The sequence below is a fragment of the Centropristis striata genome, chromosome 14, assembly GCF_030273125.1.
Source record: "Centropristis striata isolate RG_2023a ecotype Rhode Island chromosome 14, C.striata_1.0, whole genome shotgun sequence".
In the NCBI taxonomy this organism is placed as follows: domain Eukaryota; kingdom Metazoa; phylum Chordata; class Actinopteri; order Perciformes; family Serranidae; genus Centropristis; species Centropristis striata.
This window is the reverse complement of record NC_081530.1, coordinates 29,788,065-29,805,631: the sequence shown is the minus strand read 5'-3', so window position 1 is coordinate 29,805,631 and position 17,567 is coordinate 29,788,065. Positions and strand designations below refer to the sequence as shown.

The window sequence follows — 17,567 nt, the reverse complement described above, 5'->3', positions numbered from 1 at the left end:
TCTTTCAGGTTACTACAAAAGTTGTTTTAAAGTTTATGTCCCAGTGGTTTGATATAATCCCAGTAGCAAATAGAATCAGCGGCTTGAAAACTAAACTTGTTTGGACTTTCATCTGTTTTCTTACAGATGTGACAAAAGCATATGCATACTTATACATACAGTGGGGTGGTAGAGTAGTAGTAGTAGAATAGTAGAGGGTTACAATAAACTGTTAATAATGTGTAATGCAAGTCATTAACCTTACAGTAACAGTTCAATTCTTGTTGACTGGTAATTTCAGTGTTATCGTTCAAAATCATCACCTGGGATGTCCACAAGAAGCAATGAACTGACTCCAATTTAAAAACATCACCAAGGTAAGTTTGAACTGTTTACTGAAATTGATAACAATATTAAATACACGTTTAATTCGGTCAAAAACTGTGTAGCTGCGTAGACATCTGTGTTCTTTCCTGACTACATATGTTATAATTGTGTGTATAAACGCAATACTTGTTAGGAATTGCATATTTGTTTTTTAATCAACGTATAAGTTAGTAGCAAACAAAAAAAACGGCTCAATTTTACCGATGTCTATATTTCTTTTGCTCTCTCTCTCTCTCTCTCTCTCTCTCTCTCTCTCTCTCTCTCTCTCTCTCCTCTCTCTCTCTATCCCTGCACACCTGAGCTGATGCTGCAAAACAAGGCCACGTGGGACTGACCAATCAGCTCGAGAAGAGAGCTGCGCGGATTGGGCAAAAGGGGCGTGGTGAATAGCGCGGACAGAAGCCTGATTGGCTGGTTAAACGCTCACTTCTCTGCTCTCACAGTACGGTTAGTGGTCCTGCTGTCTTATCTCAACTTTGCCCGGTTCATGGTTTATAAAGCCAGTCTTTTAATCCACAGATACAAAGTCAAGAACGTAGGAAGTAGAAAAGGTAAAGAGAAATGCTCGTTTTTCGGAAGGGGATTATTAAGAGAGAATCAGAGGCACACTGGCACGTGCAATGAGCAACCTCAAACCACTCACAGACTAAAAGAAAGATGCAATTGTTGTGTGTGTGAGGTGAAATATTTGCATAGGCCTATCATTAAAAACGTTCAGTTCACACAGTTCTCAGACACGTAGATCTACGTACGCTGAGGGCGCAATTACGCACGCCCTCTCTTTCCTTTCCCCCCCATTGCCACTCACTCTCTCTCTCTCTTTCTCCCTCTCCACACACACACACACGTACACACACGCTCTCACTCTTCGTGGGAGTAAGTGTGTAAGTAAAGAAGGGAACAGGGAAAGAGAGAGAAGGGAGAGAGAGAGCGTGATTCCAGGTCTCTCTCTGTTGCTCTCTCCAATTTGGGTACTCGTACCCAGTCTGACTCAATGGGGCTTTAGCACTAAGGGGTTAAAAGTTAAAATAAAAGATATTTATTCACCCCAAACCCCCTTTAGTGTTTAGGTTTTGTGCATTAAGATAGACAGACATAGGTTGGTCATTAAGGGAAGTCTCCGGGAGAGAGGTAGAGACGTCTCCAGAGGCGTGCCTTTTTGTCTGTTGCCTCGCAGAAGGTTCAGTCGGGTCCCTCTCGTCGGCTGGCTTTCTGTGAGAGGATAACTTCCACCATATCCTACATTTACAGCTCAACCAGGCCGGCAAACTACTGCAACACTATGGATACTGGAGATTGTCCCTACCGGAAGAAACGGAGACCGTGGCGCATGGACTTCTCATCCTTCGCCTTGGTAACCGTGGCGCTCGCCGTGTGCCAAACGACCGTGGTTCGAGCAGGTAAGACGGTTTCTCTTGTTAATAGTTGGGATGTTTATTGTGCGTTTCAAACAAGACTTGGTCAGATTATTTTGGCCAATTTCGTTTCAAACGTCTTCGTGGCTCCACCGTGCGTAATAAATGTATTCCTCATCCATTATCGGACACTTGCGCACCTGACCAGTTTCTTTCGTTCTTTTCCGAGAAGCGTTGTCCATAATGGCCCGTCAATAATTGAACCACAGTATCTTAAATGCTTTTAAAATTTTCTTTTCTTTTCTTTTTTTGAGGCGAAAACTTAAAAAATGTAAAAGTTCATCTCTGCTTATTTTCTGCACCAAGTAAAATCCCTAAAGCATCCCAGGGCGGCGTGTTTTTTCACTAGTTACTAAAGGCCTTATGTGACAGGACCATGTTACCGACCGTTGGCAGGTTAATTGTTAAGTTAGCTGGGAAGTAAGAATAGGTGATGCGAGGGAAATGTAAATGCTCGATAACTGACCTAAGATATTTAGGCTCTGCGTCTCTATAGGTCCATCACATCAAATCAAAATCAAAGAAAATAATGAACCCAATGTTGCTTTCTGTTTTGTTTATTTGATTATATTAAAAAAGCTTTGGGGTTTTGTCGTGAAGCTGGAATCAAGACAGGCTTAACATACACCCTGTCCGATGAACACTTTAACCAATGGCCACAGGCTACAGACGTTATCAGAGCATATATATATTGCTATATGCTGCATTAAAACATACAGACGCGTATTATGCTTTGAATAACATTTTTTGTCGCTTTTTTTGACATAGTTTCCTCAACTGCCTCCTTCTTTCGCCGTGCCTGCAGCATGATGACAGGTGTCATCTCACCAAGTGTTGCTAAAAGCCTGAACTCAAGTATTTCAGGCATCTAGGTGCTTTTTGAACAACATGTCTAATGTTGACTTTTCCTATTTATCTTCCTATAAACTTCGAATCCCGTTGAGTTTTGACAGGATAGGGCTCTTTTTACGCACCTGTGTGTCCCCACAGTCGCAGGGGGGCATGGGGTAGGACGGTGCAAAGAGTTGCTCCAGTCGCTTTTAGGGAGATTTGTCGATTTAACATCCCGGGTATTACATTTGTATTTGTATTTTTTCTGTATTGCAACTGACTGTTGGCCTGTGAGTAAACTGGATACAGGCTGCAGCAGGGACTGTGTGAGGTTGGCTGAGTGTTTACCAGTTCAGCCTGTGCACCAGTCCATCCATCACTGCCTCTATTCGTCCAGGGAGGAGGGATTTCTGCATCGAGTTTGTAGGATGTGACAATAGGCTCATGGATAGTTGTTTTTTGCGTTTTTCCCCTTGTAGGACAACGCTCTATGCTTGTATTCGTTTTAATAGTGATATCAAAGACACATAAGTTCATATAAATATTTTTTACACATAAGGGTTGAAAAGATTTTGAACATTGTTCCCACTCAGTATTTATCGGTAGTATTTTACTTAAGGTTTTATGCTCTGGTCCTCTCCCTCCGGTCTCCACAGTTATGGATTAGTTCGTCTAAAATGATCCGTATGCGCTGCAGTTCCCTGACGGGCCGCTAGTTGTCCTGAGTTATTTTTAACACAGAGCATCCATTGATTCACCTGAGTCCACACATCAGTTCAGACCTGACTGAAGACTTTTGATGCGGAATGGCACGCCATGGGAATAAAGAAAACTAAACATTAATGTATTCGTGTTTTTTTTAAGTGCATCAACACGACTTAAACTTGTGGTGTTTGAATATGATATGCTATCAGCTTTCTTGGAAAGTATTGTTGTATGATAATTAAAGCAAAGTTTGACTGCTTTGGCAGCATCATGCAGAGTTTCAACAGAAACTTGAACGGTGGTTTAGTTTACACAAAGTATTTTTGGAGAAATACATTTGCTTCAGAAGTTTCAGTGGACAGATGGATCAATGGCTCTTTATTCTTAGTTTTGGGAGTTTGCGGAGACAGCTTAGGGGTAAGGGGCCTTTGTAACATAAATTGCCCCCCTTCAGTGTATTCTTTGGCCCCGTTTCCAATTTCAGATTGCGAGAGGCGATTGCACCTTCCCGTCGTCTCCCGTGTGTATTTTGGAGGCGGAAGCCTGAGACATTTTTGCTTTTCATGAATAGGTTATTATGCGGCGGAGCACCTCGCTCACAGGGGTTTGGGAGTGAAAGCGTTCAGTGTGTCCGTGTCTATGTGCGCTTTGTACAGTTCTGTTTGTGTATATGCGTCTGTAAGCTATGGATGTTTTTCCCAGTTCAGGGTGTGGAAATGTATGCCACATCTGTGTGAATGTGCCTCTGTGTGCAACACCTCCAGTAGGTTGTATTTTTCATCTTAAAGGATGCTTATAGAGGCGCTGTGCACGAAGTGTGCATTGGCTTCGAATTCTTTAATTATCTGACCCTGTGATAATGTCAGTGACGACAAGAAAACTCCATTCACCTGTAAGGCATGTCAATTTTGCACGCATGGGCACGTAGCGTACCTGCGCGCACAATGGATCATATGAGCATAGTTGGCCAGACACGCTGAATCACTGCGTGCGCGGTGCGTCTTTACGCGAGTTCCTGTGCGCGCACTGTGGTGCAGCAGGGCAGATGTTAGTTTAAACTATAACAGCGCCCCACCCAGGCAGTGAAAGACCGATTTAGAGAGGAAAGCGGTCAGAATCTTTCATGTTTATTCTCTCTTCGCTGGGAGAATGAAGACTAGAAGAAAAGGGAGGAGGGATGGATGAGGCACCCAGAGAGCTGTGAGCCTAGAAAGGCATGAAAGCCCAGTTTTGTTCAAAGGAGGAGAAAATCAGAGGGCAATATTTTTTTGACATGGATGTTCCTCAACCTCATTTCAAAGCAGAGCGCTCCTCAAAGGGCAGTCTGTCTCAGTTTGGCTAAACATAACTTAACCCTGCTCTCTCTCTCTGTGCTGGTGAATAGAGCTACTATATGTGGTGGAAGAGCAGGCTTTTGACAGCTCATTCCTGTGACTGTATGGAAGTGTGTGGTATTTCAGGCTTCTGTTGGTCACATGTGACCCAGTCTGGCTGCTTTAACCTGGGCCCTTTGATTTTTCCTCTGCTTTGTCATGATTTTCCCTTGTGGGCCTTTGCGGTTCTGGTGATCCACATCCAAACTCTCACTTCCTGTCTTTTTTTTTTGTCTGTTTATACCTTTGTTATCCAGAGTTATGAGTCCAGAGTGATAATTTTGTACTGGCTTGTAAGATATTTGTCAGATGTCAGTGTTGCTCTTATTTCTCAACAGCCTGACACTTAGATGAAGTGTTATGAGCCGTCACCGATAAGATTTTACTCAGCGTATTTAACTCAGCTTCTTCATGTAGTGATCAAATAATTCTATAGGTAGGAATTGGAAGTTGGCTTTTCATCTCATATGCAGGACCTTTTCCTGCAAATAGTTGTGGCATAAAGAGCTTGTACATCACCAACCGGGCATACACAGATGGCTATAATGTACAAAATCTGCCTCCTTTACCAAGATTGACAAACCTCGGCCATTGCTCAGCCCTGAACTTAACCATGTGAAATATAAGATTGCTACGTTGGTTGTGCAACGCATCCTGGGACAGTATGTTCAGGGCAAAGAAATCCCTTTCCTCAAAGTGGCCTGGTTTCTCTTAATTCTGGTTAGCATGTATTCATTTAATTTTACATATTAATGACTTGTACAGCTGAATGAGTAATGAATGGCACAGCCTTTGGCTCAGTTTAGTGGTGATGTTGAAATAGATTAGTTTGAATGGGTTATCTCATATTATTGGCATTAAATGTGGGATTTCCTTTTCATATTTAACACTTTTCTGTGCAATCCTGTCTCTTATAGCAAAGTTGGTTTGAAGACAAAAAAGAGGTCCTTTTCAGAGCCACTAAATGGGAATGTTGAAAGGCTTAGGTATCTTTTTTACCAGGAGACTGTGACTGTATGCCCGACACCCTCACTCACAGTCTCTCAACCACAGATAAATTGCATAATTTGCGTGGACAGATAAGACCCAGACTGGTTGTAAAGTTAAAGCACACAGAAGTCAAAGCTGAGATGCACATAAACATTTCTGAGGCATCCGTTCTAAACCATGACATACCCTCAAACTGGAAACTTGTAAAAAAATTCTTTCTCAGACAAAACCACTTCAGCACAGCAGACTTGAGGGGACACATGACCAGAAGAGAGTTCTTCCTTCTTCCATGGTTTCATAGGTGATGATTTAGTGGTTTGTGTGTGTGTGGATAGTTAGGCGTCATTCTGTTTTAGCAGAAGATGTACTGTACAAGGACGGCAGGAGAGTGTGCCAACTTTATAATGATAGACTGCCTGTATAGGATGCTATTCCTAGTCACTGTTATTTTGCTTCTTCTAGGAAGTCAGTGTAGGAGGGTGAGGAGACCAGCTGTGAGCTTTTGCATGTAATGTTAATGTACTTCTCTCTTTCAGACATCAATGCAGTCTATCCATTTAAAAGTAGCTTGAAATGTTGCTTTTAAGATACTCGTTTGCTTAGACTTGGATGAACGAAAGATATACCTCTTCAGTCCATCAAATATTAGAAGAGAAGAGTAGAGTCAAAATATAGAAAACAATATAACTAACTGATCACACAAACACACTTACCTCTCTGTGCAGTTTCATAATATATCTGGGACTATTTGAAGTGGCCAAATGCAGAAAGTCACATAAGCAGCACACAACATTCCTTTATTCTTTCTTCATACCTGTTTCTGTGTGATTAGGCTCACACATGGACTGGTGCTTATCCCAGCATGCACTGGGAGGAAATCAGGAAAATACCATGGAGTAACTGGTAAAAACAGGAACAATGTATTTGCCAGCAAAAGTGGCCCAACCATGATTCCTGCAATTAATGCCAATCTGACTGTGTACAGTGTCCAGATAAGGATTAGTCATTTTAATTTTCCAAATTTAATGGGAATAAATTCAATTCACTATAAGGAAAACAGGGATCTCTAGTTTTCCTTACACTGCTTAATTTAGTTAGTTAGTGCTTAGATTTCTCCACTATCCCACCATCTCCTCACAATTGTTTCTCCAGCTAAATTACGTCTGTAAAGATCCACAGAGTGTAGCGTAGATTTGTGATGAGGGGATTTCCAAACTGAAAAGGTGTTGCGAAGATGATTACTATGTTTATTATAAGTCTGACTTGTCACCTCTGGCTAGACACAGAGATAAATGTAGGTATTAAGATGCCACCTGTTACTGTTATTAAAGATATTTGATTTAATATAAATACGTTGGTTGGCTGCGCAGCAAACTGTTTGTTTAACTACTAGGAATCAACCAGATATTGGTGACAAGAAAGGGTTTATATGCTCAAATGTGTGTCCAAAGTTTAAGGATATTATACATAAATTATGTGTAATCTGTATTAGCACTGAGCAGTTTTCAGTTTACAAATTATTTTTTGTACTGTTTTGCTGTAAAAAATTGTGCAGTTTATGAAATGTCAACCATTGGCAACTGAAAGGCAGTTATAGTTTAGTGTATCATTTGTTTTTCCTTTAAAAGCCTGATATGGAGATTGTGTTTTTTGTACTCTATGGTTTTGTGCAGTCAGAATTGAGCTGAGCAGTCATACCGTTCAGCACAGACACATCAATGGGCATAAGGCAGGTTTGTAATTTGTGCTCTAGCCGACTGTCGGCCCTATGTGATAGTACGGTACAGGGAACCACTGTCTGTCTCCTGGTCAGGGCCCTGTGGTCCCATCTAGGCCTTGTGGTGTAAGTATCCACCCTCAGGTCCAAACTAAGACTGTGGCCTCTAGCCCTGAAACCACACGAGACTCTCAATACACGTTGGCAGCATCAGCGCAGCACACACAGACTGGCAGAGACCACATAATGGTACACAGGGGACAGTAGAGGACTTGGGCATATGCTGGCAGCAGCTCGTCAATGCAGGGAATGAAGAAACCACACACGGCTGCAACACAGCACAGTAAAGGTTGGCAGTGATCTGTAGTGATGGATAAACCACATGGACTGGGATTCAGTGCTACCCTGAAATTAGTGCCAATAGAGGCAGGTGTAAAAAGCTAAAAGGAGAGCAAAATAAGCAAAATAGTGATCATAGTTAGTTAGTAGCACAAAAAAAATAGTAATTTTTGACTTGGCGATAAAGGATTGTCCTCGGAATTCAGATCGGCTCTGGGTATCCATCAAGATATAATCAATGTTACTATAATATTTGTGCTCTTGGTCCCTTTTTGGTGTTCATATACTTGGTGCATTAATCCTTGTTTCACTATAAGATAAATACGTTTCCACTTTCCCTTTAGCTCTGTGCATCCTTGAAATACTTTCCCAAGCAAGTAAAACCAACTCACAGACATTTAGCAAACCTTAGACTTTTTAAGATCTCTGTTATTGTAGAGAGCACAACTGCAACCTGTGTTTCAGTTTTCTGTTTGCTGGAGGCGACAGAGATGATGATAGATTCTATTGAAAATAGGTGATAAACTGTTTTTCTACTGAAATTGACTTGCCAGAATTTCTGAATCACTTTTCTCCTGAGTACATGCTGCAAGCAAAGGTCTAAAGAAAGCTCATAAATAGATCTGGAACAATGTTGTCTGCAAATTGTGCTTTACTTCAATCATTTTTGCAACATTTTACAAGACCTTTTGGCAAGGCAGACATTGTATTTCTTATCATTAATAAAAATCCCTTAACAGTTGTTTTGTTTAGATAATTTGTGGCACAGATTGTGTTGGAATTGCACACATTTTTATTGAATTCTAGTATTCAGAAAGGTTTTTGTACTTCTTAGATAATTATCTTATGGTTCTTTAACCACTAAAAACTCCTTCAAGTTTTATGTTAATCTTGTTTCTATCTTGATTTTGAGTCCTCTGCTGCTACTGAAGGAATTCAGTGAAACATCTGTCATGGCGGGATCAACTTACTGTCATCAATGTGTTCACACTCCCCTTTTCTCTCACTACATCAGGATTTATCTACAGTATTTTCATATGACATAAAGGATAGTTCTATATTGGCATTTTTCCTTTTAGCTCAGCTAACCAGGCAGTGGCACATAGCATGACATCTACATGACAATTAACGCCATACTGACAAACCTAATCCTTCATTTTATACCATATAAATCATGTTAAGTCTAATAACCCCCTTTTTACAGCATGGGTGCTCATAATGGATTTTCTGTCTGTGTACATGAGGCATTATAAATACATCGTAAGTACAGAGCACCATGTCGAAAATTATAACCTGCAGCAGCTCATACGCCTAGCCGTCGTGGTCAGCTGGGTGGATGGGGACACAGCTGGTGATTGAGGAACAACTGGAGTTTAGTATACGCTTTTCAATTCTGGAATTATTTTTATTTTTAGCTTTTTGTAACGTATAATGCTTTGTGTATATCTTATAATGATTTTTTTCCTTGTATCAGCCCCCTAAAACAGTCAGCCATCTTTGTTTATTCTTTAAAATGCCTGGTGACTCAAATATTGAGATAGAAAAAAATAATTTGTGCGTGTTAATCTGTGGTCAATATTGCACATCCCTCTTGCTCTGTGTGTCTGACAACGTGGCTGTTGTGTTAAGGTGAGAGTTGAGGGGTCAACATGTCAGCTGGAGTGTGTGTCTGGTATTTGGCACAACTGTACCAAAGTAGGAAAGGGCACACATGCACACACACAGAGTACATATGCACACACAGAAACTGCTACACAGAGCATCTAAGGCAGAACGCTTAGAAGAGGAAATAAAGCTTTTCCTCTTATGTGAACTGAGAATCACACAGTTGTCACATCACGCAGGTCTGCAGTGATAATATGACCGATGCAGGGCTCAGGGGGCCAACTAGATGGCTCTGTATGTGTGTGTGTAATATATTCAGGTTTCAACATAGAAACATTTGCATAATACTTAAATATATCATTGTTGCAAAAATAATACTATTTTGTAACAGGACATCAAGCAATGAGTTTTAAAAATTGCTTCTTGCCCTTTGTGTTCCCTGATAATGCATGCTGAGATATGCTCCAGCCCAACAAGAAGTAGACATATAAAATGAATCAAATATTAATAGAATACGATAATTATGTTGTACCCCTCACAGGAGTCCCTTATTCCTTTTATCGCTATAGTTTGAGATTTTTCAGTGTTTTATGTTTGCTTTATGAGAAATCCAACAAGCAGAATCCCTTTACTGTGCAAATTTTCTTGACTCATTCTGATGTGTCATGTGCATAAAGGCTCTAATCTGTGTGTCCAACCGCTTTGTGTCCAGACAGAAGAGGTGTGTGTGTTTTGTTAGTCAAGTCCTGTTAGCTAACAGAATGTACAGACTTGGCTTAATAGTTACTCGTTCGGAAACCGTTAGCACTGTTTATCTCTCACTCCTGTGAGTGTGTCTGTTTGCATAGTGTGTGCACATGTAAACATCTCTGACTGTCTGCCTGTCACCAAGTTAATTAAATCTGTTTCAGCTCCATCTAGTGGCGACAGAGGGGAACTGCAGTACTGCAAACTGCTGAAAAATGTTGCAGTTTTAGCAGCACTCCTCATTTTACAGTGCAACTGCCAACCTGGGTATAACATATGTTTCCTATCAGCTTGTAATAAGCTGGTGGTCTGCGTGTTTGGTTAGTTGTGGGTCTGTGGAAGTGAGTGGGTTAAAGTATAACAGTGACAGGATTGTTCAGGCATGGGGCACCTGTATGTCCACCCCATAGAACACTGCTCCATTATACACCAGACAGCATATCATTATTTCAGATTATATTTTTTACACCACTTTCAGTTATTTACATAATACCTAGGTGAAATAATTCATTCATTCAGAGTACTGATTTGAATCAGATTATATATCCTAAGACATTAGTTGGGGTTCAGTAAAGGTATTCATGGAATTTGTAAACTTCTAAATGTTGGTATTTTGGAGATTTAAATGATTATATGATCACTGCTTGTAATCACTGCAGAGACTGTTTTAATGTTCAAAGTATACTGAAAAGATTTCAATCTTTAATACACCTGCAAACCATAAAATGTAGTTTACTTTTGCTGTTAAATAAATACTTTAAATGAAAGGAAGATTTAAAATGAGAAAAAGTAACAGAGGGATTATACGAGATTCTCCCCAATATTAGAACCATGTCATATTCAATTAAGTCTATTCAGTAACATCAGGTAGATTACGTAATTAATGCACTGTATTAATGTTCTATTATCAGTGTCATAAAAATGGTCTTTGTCATGCAGCTGTCAGGAGGGATAACTGTTCAGGCTACTGTAATCTTTACCTACAGCGCTGCCCTCACGTGCCTGGGAGCCCTGTTTCCCCTCTTAATGACAGCAGTGTAATTGGCCTCCGTTTACATCAAAAGGCTGCAGCCATCTGTGAGCGCTTATGGTAAGAAAGGCCGATAGAGTGGGAGAGAGAGAGAGAGTTTGTTCCCCCTGGCTCTCTGTTTTTCTACCTTGTCTCGTTTCATATTTGCCACTCCTCATCTCATGAGGTGTGTTGGTGCAGTTTTCCCTGCCTTGGCTGTGTGAGTGTGTACCTCTGTGGTCCTGTGTGTTATTTTTGTGGGTGTGTTTTTGTCGTGATTGTGGTCCTCCAGGCAGGAAGGGCCCCGGCTGCAGATGTGAGCTGGGCAGGCGGCGGGGAACAGAGCGGCACATTGTACTGGGTGTACTGGGGGAGCTCGGGATGCAATCTGATCCAGTATCCTGCCATCACAGAACCATGCTGTCTACTGTCACTGCCTGACCCCCCAAAACACACACACACACACACACACACACTCCACCTTTGCCTGAACCTCTCTCTCCCTCCTTCTTCCTCTCATTGCCCTACCTCTTTTTCTCCCTTGACCTCTTTCTCATTCCCAACATTCCTGTGCAGATTTGCAAAAGTCTTGAAAAGTATGAACAAACAAATTCAAAGATCCTCAGGCTTTGGAAAGTTTGCGAATTCTGAAAATGACACCGAAAGTCTAGGAAAAAGAAAACCTTGTTTGCTTGTTTGTCCCATTAAAAAAGGCTTCCAGTTTATTTCGAATAACATATTTAACATGTGTTGGACTAAGGTCATTTAAAAAAATCCACAAATCTAAAATTTAAAATGAAGAACCATGCATTTCTGTCTCCATCTCTCCTCTTCTTCTTCGTGTCTTCATTTATTTCTTTTTTTACTTTTCCACTTTCACTAACTAATCTCTTTCCGTTTCCGCCTTCAAGCAGCTGTTTTTTAGGGAAGTTTCTGTGTTGGATTGTTGATGTAGCATCTCAACACCACTCAGTCTAACTCTCCTCCTCACATAATGCTCATACATCCTTCTCTTTCTCCCCTCCTTCCTCACTCCATCTCTTCCTCTTCCTCCCTCTGGTGTAGAGTGACGTTAATGGGCTGTGGTCTAGACACCCTGAGGCAATATTAACGCACCATTTGCTCTGTCTGAATAAATATTACCATCTGTGGGCCTGTTTGACTAACTGTTAACTCTGAGACATTGGGTGTCACCTAAACACAGTACCACTGATGGGATCAGTGTGAGTTCTTGGTCAAACACAAGGAAACTTCACATTAGAGCCCAATATAAATCATAAGCATCATAAGTGCACATAAGGATGGCTTCATAACACAGTGTTACAATCTTGTCAGGTTGCATGTCAGCTTCTGTTATTATACAGTGATAAGAGCTGGAAGAATAACGTTAATGTGTGTGCACCAAGTTTAATATCATTTCTGATGGACAGCTGTGCCTCCTGGTGTATTGCTAACACACTGTTGTTGAATATGAGTGGTGCATAAGCTGCATCCATCCATGGCTTTGCACTTTACAGCTCCTTACTCTACCAGTGGTTGATACATTGAGCAGTGATGGGATCCCTAACTGTGTTAGTGTTAGTGCCATGCTTTATGCTCTGTTGTTTTTTCCAAACATGCTGAGGTGTGCGTGATTACATCATTTTGGCATAAATATGATGTTTTTAAAACTGCTGGAAATACAGTTTATTATTGTGATTACTGAATGAGAAAGGAAAATAAACATGTTAGTTTAAAGGCTGCATCACAGGAGGGCTTGGTTTTTATCTTTTAATCAGAGCTCGAGTTTTTTCATGGGCAATGCATCACTGCAACCAAAAGTTTATAATGAGAAGTACCATAGCAGGGCTGGCTGTAAATGAATTTAATTGGTTGTTAACAGCAAAGTTAGCTCTCTGGTGCACCTCAAACACAGGAAGTCTAGCCAAGAGTGAGGGAGGATAGCTGTGTTCAGGAAAATGTGAATACATTTGGTGTTGTTGAAAACATTTACTTCATAGCCAGCTAACTTCAAAACCAAAGGGACCCATCAAGATGTTGGAAGTGTCTAATGTAGACTTTATAATTACATATGATTTGGATTCTCAGGCTGCAAAATGTTTTTAAAGTGTATGCAAGCCTTGTCTTTTAAGATCTTGGCAGAATTGGTGTCATGCATATTTGTCATTCCATCTTGAATTAGACAGCAGAGCACACAGCCGCTCGGCATCTCCTGAGAAATTACATCAAAAGTTGTGTATCATGCAGAGGGCTCTCTGCACTTGAAACGTAATGAACAACCATTTAATAACAATTAGGTTAATAAGCATTATTTTTATATATATATATATATATAAAGCAATGTACAGCAACACTGAGCACTTCTGTTCTGTAACAAGACAGAACAAGTCAACTCATGTGAGTAATTAGACATCCAGCCTTTTTAAGATTGAATGCCTGCTGTGGGTGAATAAGTGCAGACATGAATGTCAAACTAACTGTAAATTATGTTTAAGATTATCATTTCATCCAAGATGTTTGTTTCCAAAACAGTAAGACAGCACTTTTTTAAAATAGATATATTAAAATAGAGTAACTGTGATTTTGCTTTTCCTTCTGTCTCTGTAGTTTTCTTTTGATTACCATCTGCTGTTTCATAGCTAATGTACTGAAGTCAATTATAACAAAAGAAATATGGTTGTTCTTATCCAAATTGTCTTACAGTTCAGTATGCTGTAGGATGAGTGGTCGTAAAGGATATCAAACCCTGAAATTGTGAAGTTGGAGAAATGCTTTTCAAACTGAAACACACAGACTGACTAAGTGCTTTTGAGCAATGTGTGGTGCCAACAAGATAAACCTCAGAGCGGGCTGAGGGTGGAGACACAGACTTGTTGTCCTCAGTGTGTGAAAGTAGAGACAGGATGTGAGACTGTGTGTGTGGTGCATTTGTGATGCATACTGTATATCTGCATTGTGTGTGTGTGTGTGTGTGTGTGAGTGAGTGAGTGAGTGAGTGAGTGAGTGAGTGAGTGAGTGAGTGAGTGAGTGAGTGAGTGAGTGAGTGAGTGTGTAAACCTGCATTTATTTGTGCATTTCGTGTGAAACTGTGAAATGCTTGTATATCCTCAAACAAATATTCATTTGACTCAGCACTACCGCATCAACAGCTGCTTGTTGCAGTTGCATGATAAATGTGAGCAGAATAGAGTAAACTGTCTCTGCTCTGATTTAAACTGAGCTGTACTGTACCTGCCCTGCAGTGGTTTATATATGTGGCTTGGACTCTGGCCCATTTGCTTCAACATAGTGCTTCCTTTCTTACATTATACCTAAATGTACAGTGGTAGCCATTGTGGACATCCCCTGTACCTGCTATCGCAGTAGTGCTACAAGAACATTTATGATTACTTGCGAGATTAACGTTTCTAACCTCTGTATAAAGACAGGCTGCAGTGAAAGATGAACCTGTCCTTTATTCTGGACTCAGCACATTGCAGAAGTAAAGGAGTAAGCCTGGAAGGGTCTTTACAGTGATTTCTATACAACCTGTACAGCCAGCCCAGTGATTTCTATACAGCAAGATGATGGGCTGTGTGGAAAAACGACTAATGTAGTGTAATGAATAAAAAGCTGTTTTAATCTGCTTTATTTTTATGCAAAGATATAGTAGTCCTATCTGTTTAACTCATAAAGTAGTGCTGCAATCAGTATATGTTTCCATCAGTGTAGACAGCACAGACTCTGCTGTATGTTAACCTTACATCCACTGAAAGTTACAAAGTAAAACCTGAGCGTAAAGTGCTCTGTCCAGAAAAAGCAGGAAATAGATGTCTTAGTGAGTGTGTGTTATTTGCTGATGTGACATTACAGGGAGTATGGGGATTGAAGTTTCAGCTTTGACATTTTACCTGTTCACTTATTGAACCAAGCTGCTTTGTCACGCACAGGAAATCTATTCTAATTAAGTTGTTTGTTAATAAAAGTAATGACAGTTTTCCTCTCTCTTTCTGCCTCTTCCTGTCTTCCTCAGACCCAGTGGATGTGTTGCGGGCTCTGCAGGTTCCCTCTCTCCCCGAGGGTGTAAAGAAAGTCCCTGGATTCTGTACATCCCGTCGCTCCGGCACCCCCGACCATGCTTACCGCATCACCAAGAAGGCTCAGATCTCTGCCCCCACCAAGCAGCTCTTCTCAGGTAGGCTTCCAACTGGACATTAGGCCCTTTGAGTGTTTGGAGAGACTGCTACTTGATCACTGTTACACCCAAAATTTAAATCTTGTTTCATGTTTGCTTTAAAAGTGTTATCCTTTTATTAACTGGCTGAGTAGTACTTCTTATGACGAATGTACTCAACAGTACTTTTAACATTAAATTTAACTAACTGGACCCTTTATTTGGTTGTTTGATGAAAGTTCATCATTAATTTGTGTTTAAACTGTGTTTAATGTAAACATGAGATGATATATGACTTATCCATGTCAAAATATCATATTAAAGACTGATAGCTTTTCCTCAGAATAAACCAAAACAGCACAAACAAAATCCTGATTGTTTCAATTTTCTTATGATGCAACCAGTTTATAATGCATCATATAGATTTGGCTGCACTGAATATGAAACGCAGGAGATTTTGACCATACTATTTTCTGGATTTAAGTCTAAGATATTTTATTTAGTTAAAATAATACAAAATATATGTGCAATGTGTCTAAAACCCTACTTTATTCAATTATATGAGTAAATGAAAAATTAATAATCTCAAGTTTCTGTTGACAAAAGGCACTATTTTCGACAGGAAAAAAAACACACGATGAAGTATTTTAATCTTTTTCTGTGTGTTTGGAATATATTTTGTTCTGAACAGTTTAGGGAAAATAGAATAAATGGTATATTAACGTATAAGCTATTGAAATATAGTAAATTATAGTAAAAAACAAACAAAACAAAGGTAAATATAGTAGTTCTGATAGTGTCTTGAATTCCAGTCTTTGTATTTTAGTTTCATTCTGTCCTAGTGTTTGTTTATGTGTGTATTTTCAGACTCCTTCATGTGTCTGTGCTGTACATTTCACCAATGCCACAGTTAGGATGAGCTTCATATTTAAGATATTTACAATGAATTCCAGAGGTGTCATTCAGGTTGCTATTTATGTCTGGGTGTATTTTAAACTGAGCTCTCAGGAGTTTAGTGGGGCAATGGTGCCCCATGGTAGATTGCTCATGGTTATAAAATATAATTATGTGTTACAGTGCAAGAGCTGAGTTAAACTGTGTGGGAGAGCCAAAACAAATTAACTTAAGAATACTGTCTGACACCCCGGAGTAAGGAGCGAGAGAAGAAAGTAGCACTTATGTGGTTGTGAAGAAATCCTAAAAAGTCAAAGCTGATTTTCAACTCATTTTCTGAGGTTTAGCCTTCCTTCACCAGCTCTGCCCTCCTGTTATTATGTGTCCTCATCATCCATGCCAGCTTCACACGGGACTAACTGTGATATGCTGTAATCAGTTGATCCTGACACAGATCCTCTTACTTTAATCACTTTAAGCTCATCACTGGTGTCGTTTTCACGCTTTCTTCTCCATCTCTTATCCTGCACTACTTCTCTATTCTTGTTTTTTCCTTCTTCAGTCATCACTTGTTCATATATCCTGCTTGAAACATTTTCAGATTCTCTTTCTTCCTATCTCCCTTCTTTTCCATGACTAATAAATACTCCAGTGCAAGCTCCAAGTCAGTTTACTTACAGTAAAGCTTTTTTAAAGTCTAATTTTCTTCTTGTATTAAAATACTCACAAACGAGTCTAACTATGATCTAATCCTTTCCTTCTTTCATTGTTTCTCTCGTCCCATCCCTTCCTTCCGTCATCAATAGGTCGATTCCCGGAGAACTTCTCCATCATGGCTCTGGTTAAGGCCCAGGCTGGGCTCCAGGCCTTCCTCCTCTCCATCTACAGTGAGCAGGGTATCCAGCAGCTGGGCATTGAAATGGGACGCTCACCTGTCTTCCTGTACGAGGACCAGAACGGCAAGCCAGCCCCTGAGGACTACCCACTGTTCAGAGGCGTCAACCTGGCTGATGGCAAGTCAGTAACCAGCAACAACCAGTTTGTGACTGGTTGAGATGACATGTTTGGGGTCATGTGGGTGTGAGTGGTTGGGAATAGTATGCATGGTGGATGTCAACTAAGTACTGTTCCTATAATTACGATTTTGAGGTACTTTTATGTGGAATTAAGTATTTCCACTATATTTTAGAGACAAATATTGTCTTTTTCTTTACTCTGCTACATTTAACTGCAAGCTTTAGTTACTGGTTACTTTTCAGATCAAGATTTAACATGAGAAACATACAATCAATTTATAATGATTATACATTTTTTATAAATTTCACCACATAACAGTATGTTTAGTAGTTAAACTTGGCCCTACCTTGTCTGCTTATATAAATACATCAATAATAATATTAAAAATGTAAGTGGAACATATTTA

General features: G+C 40.1%; 1 protein-coding gene across 1 annotated transcript in view; it reads left to right on the top strand.

The window, feature by feature from the left end:
* Positions 1–1,522: 1,522 nt before the first annotated feature.
* The window catches only part of col11a2 (collagen, type XI, alpha 2), a 51,188-nt gene continuing 35,143 nt past the window's right edge, over positions 1,523–17,567 (top strand). Inside the window, exons 1-3 of the mRNA XM_059350224.1 lie at positions 1,523–1,766; positions 15,110–15,271; positions 16,951–17,161. Of these exons, the coding sequence (XP_059206207.1) occupies positions 1,649–1,766; positions 15,110–15,271; positions 16,951–17,161 (491 nt within the window). The 5' untranslated portion in view covers positions 1,523–1,648. The remainder of the gene's footprint in view (positions 1,767–15,109; positions 15,272–16,950; positions 17,162–17,567) is intronic.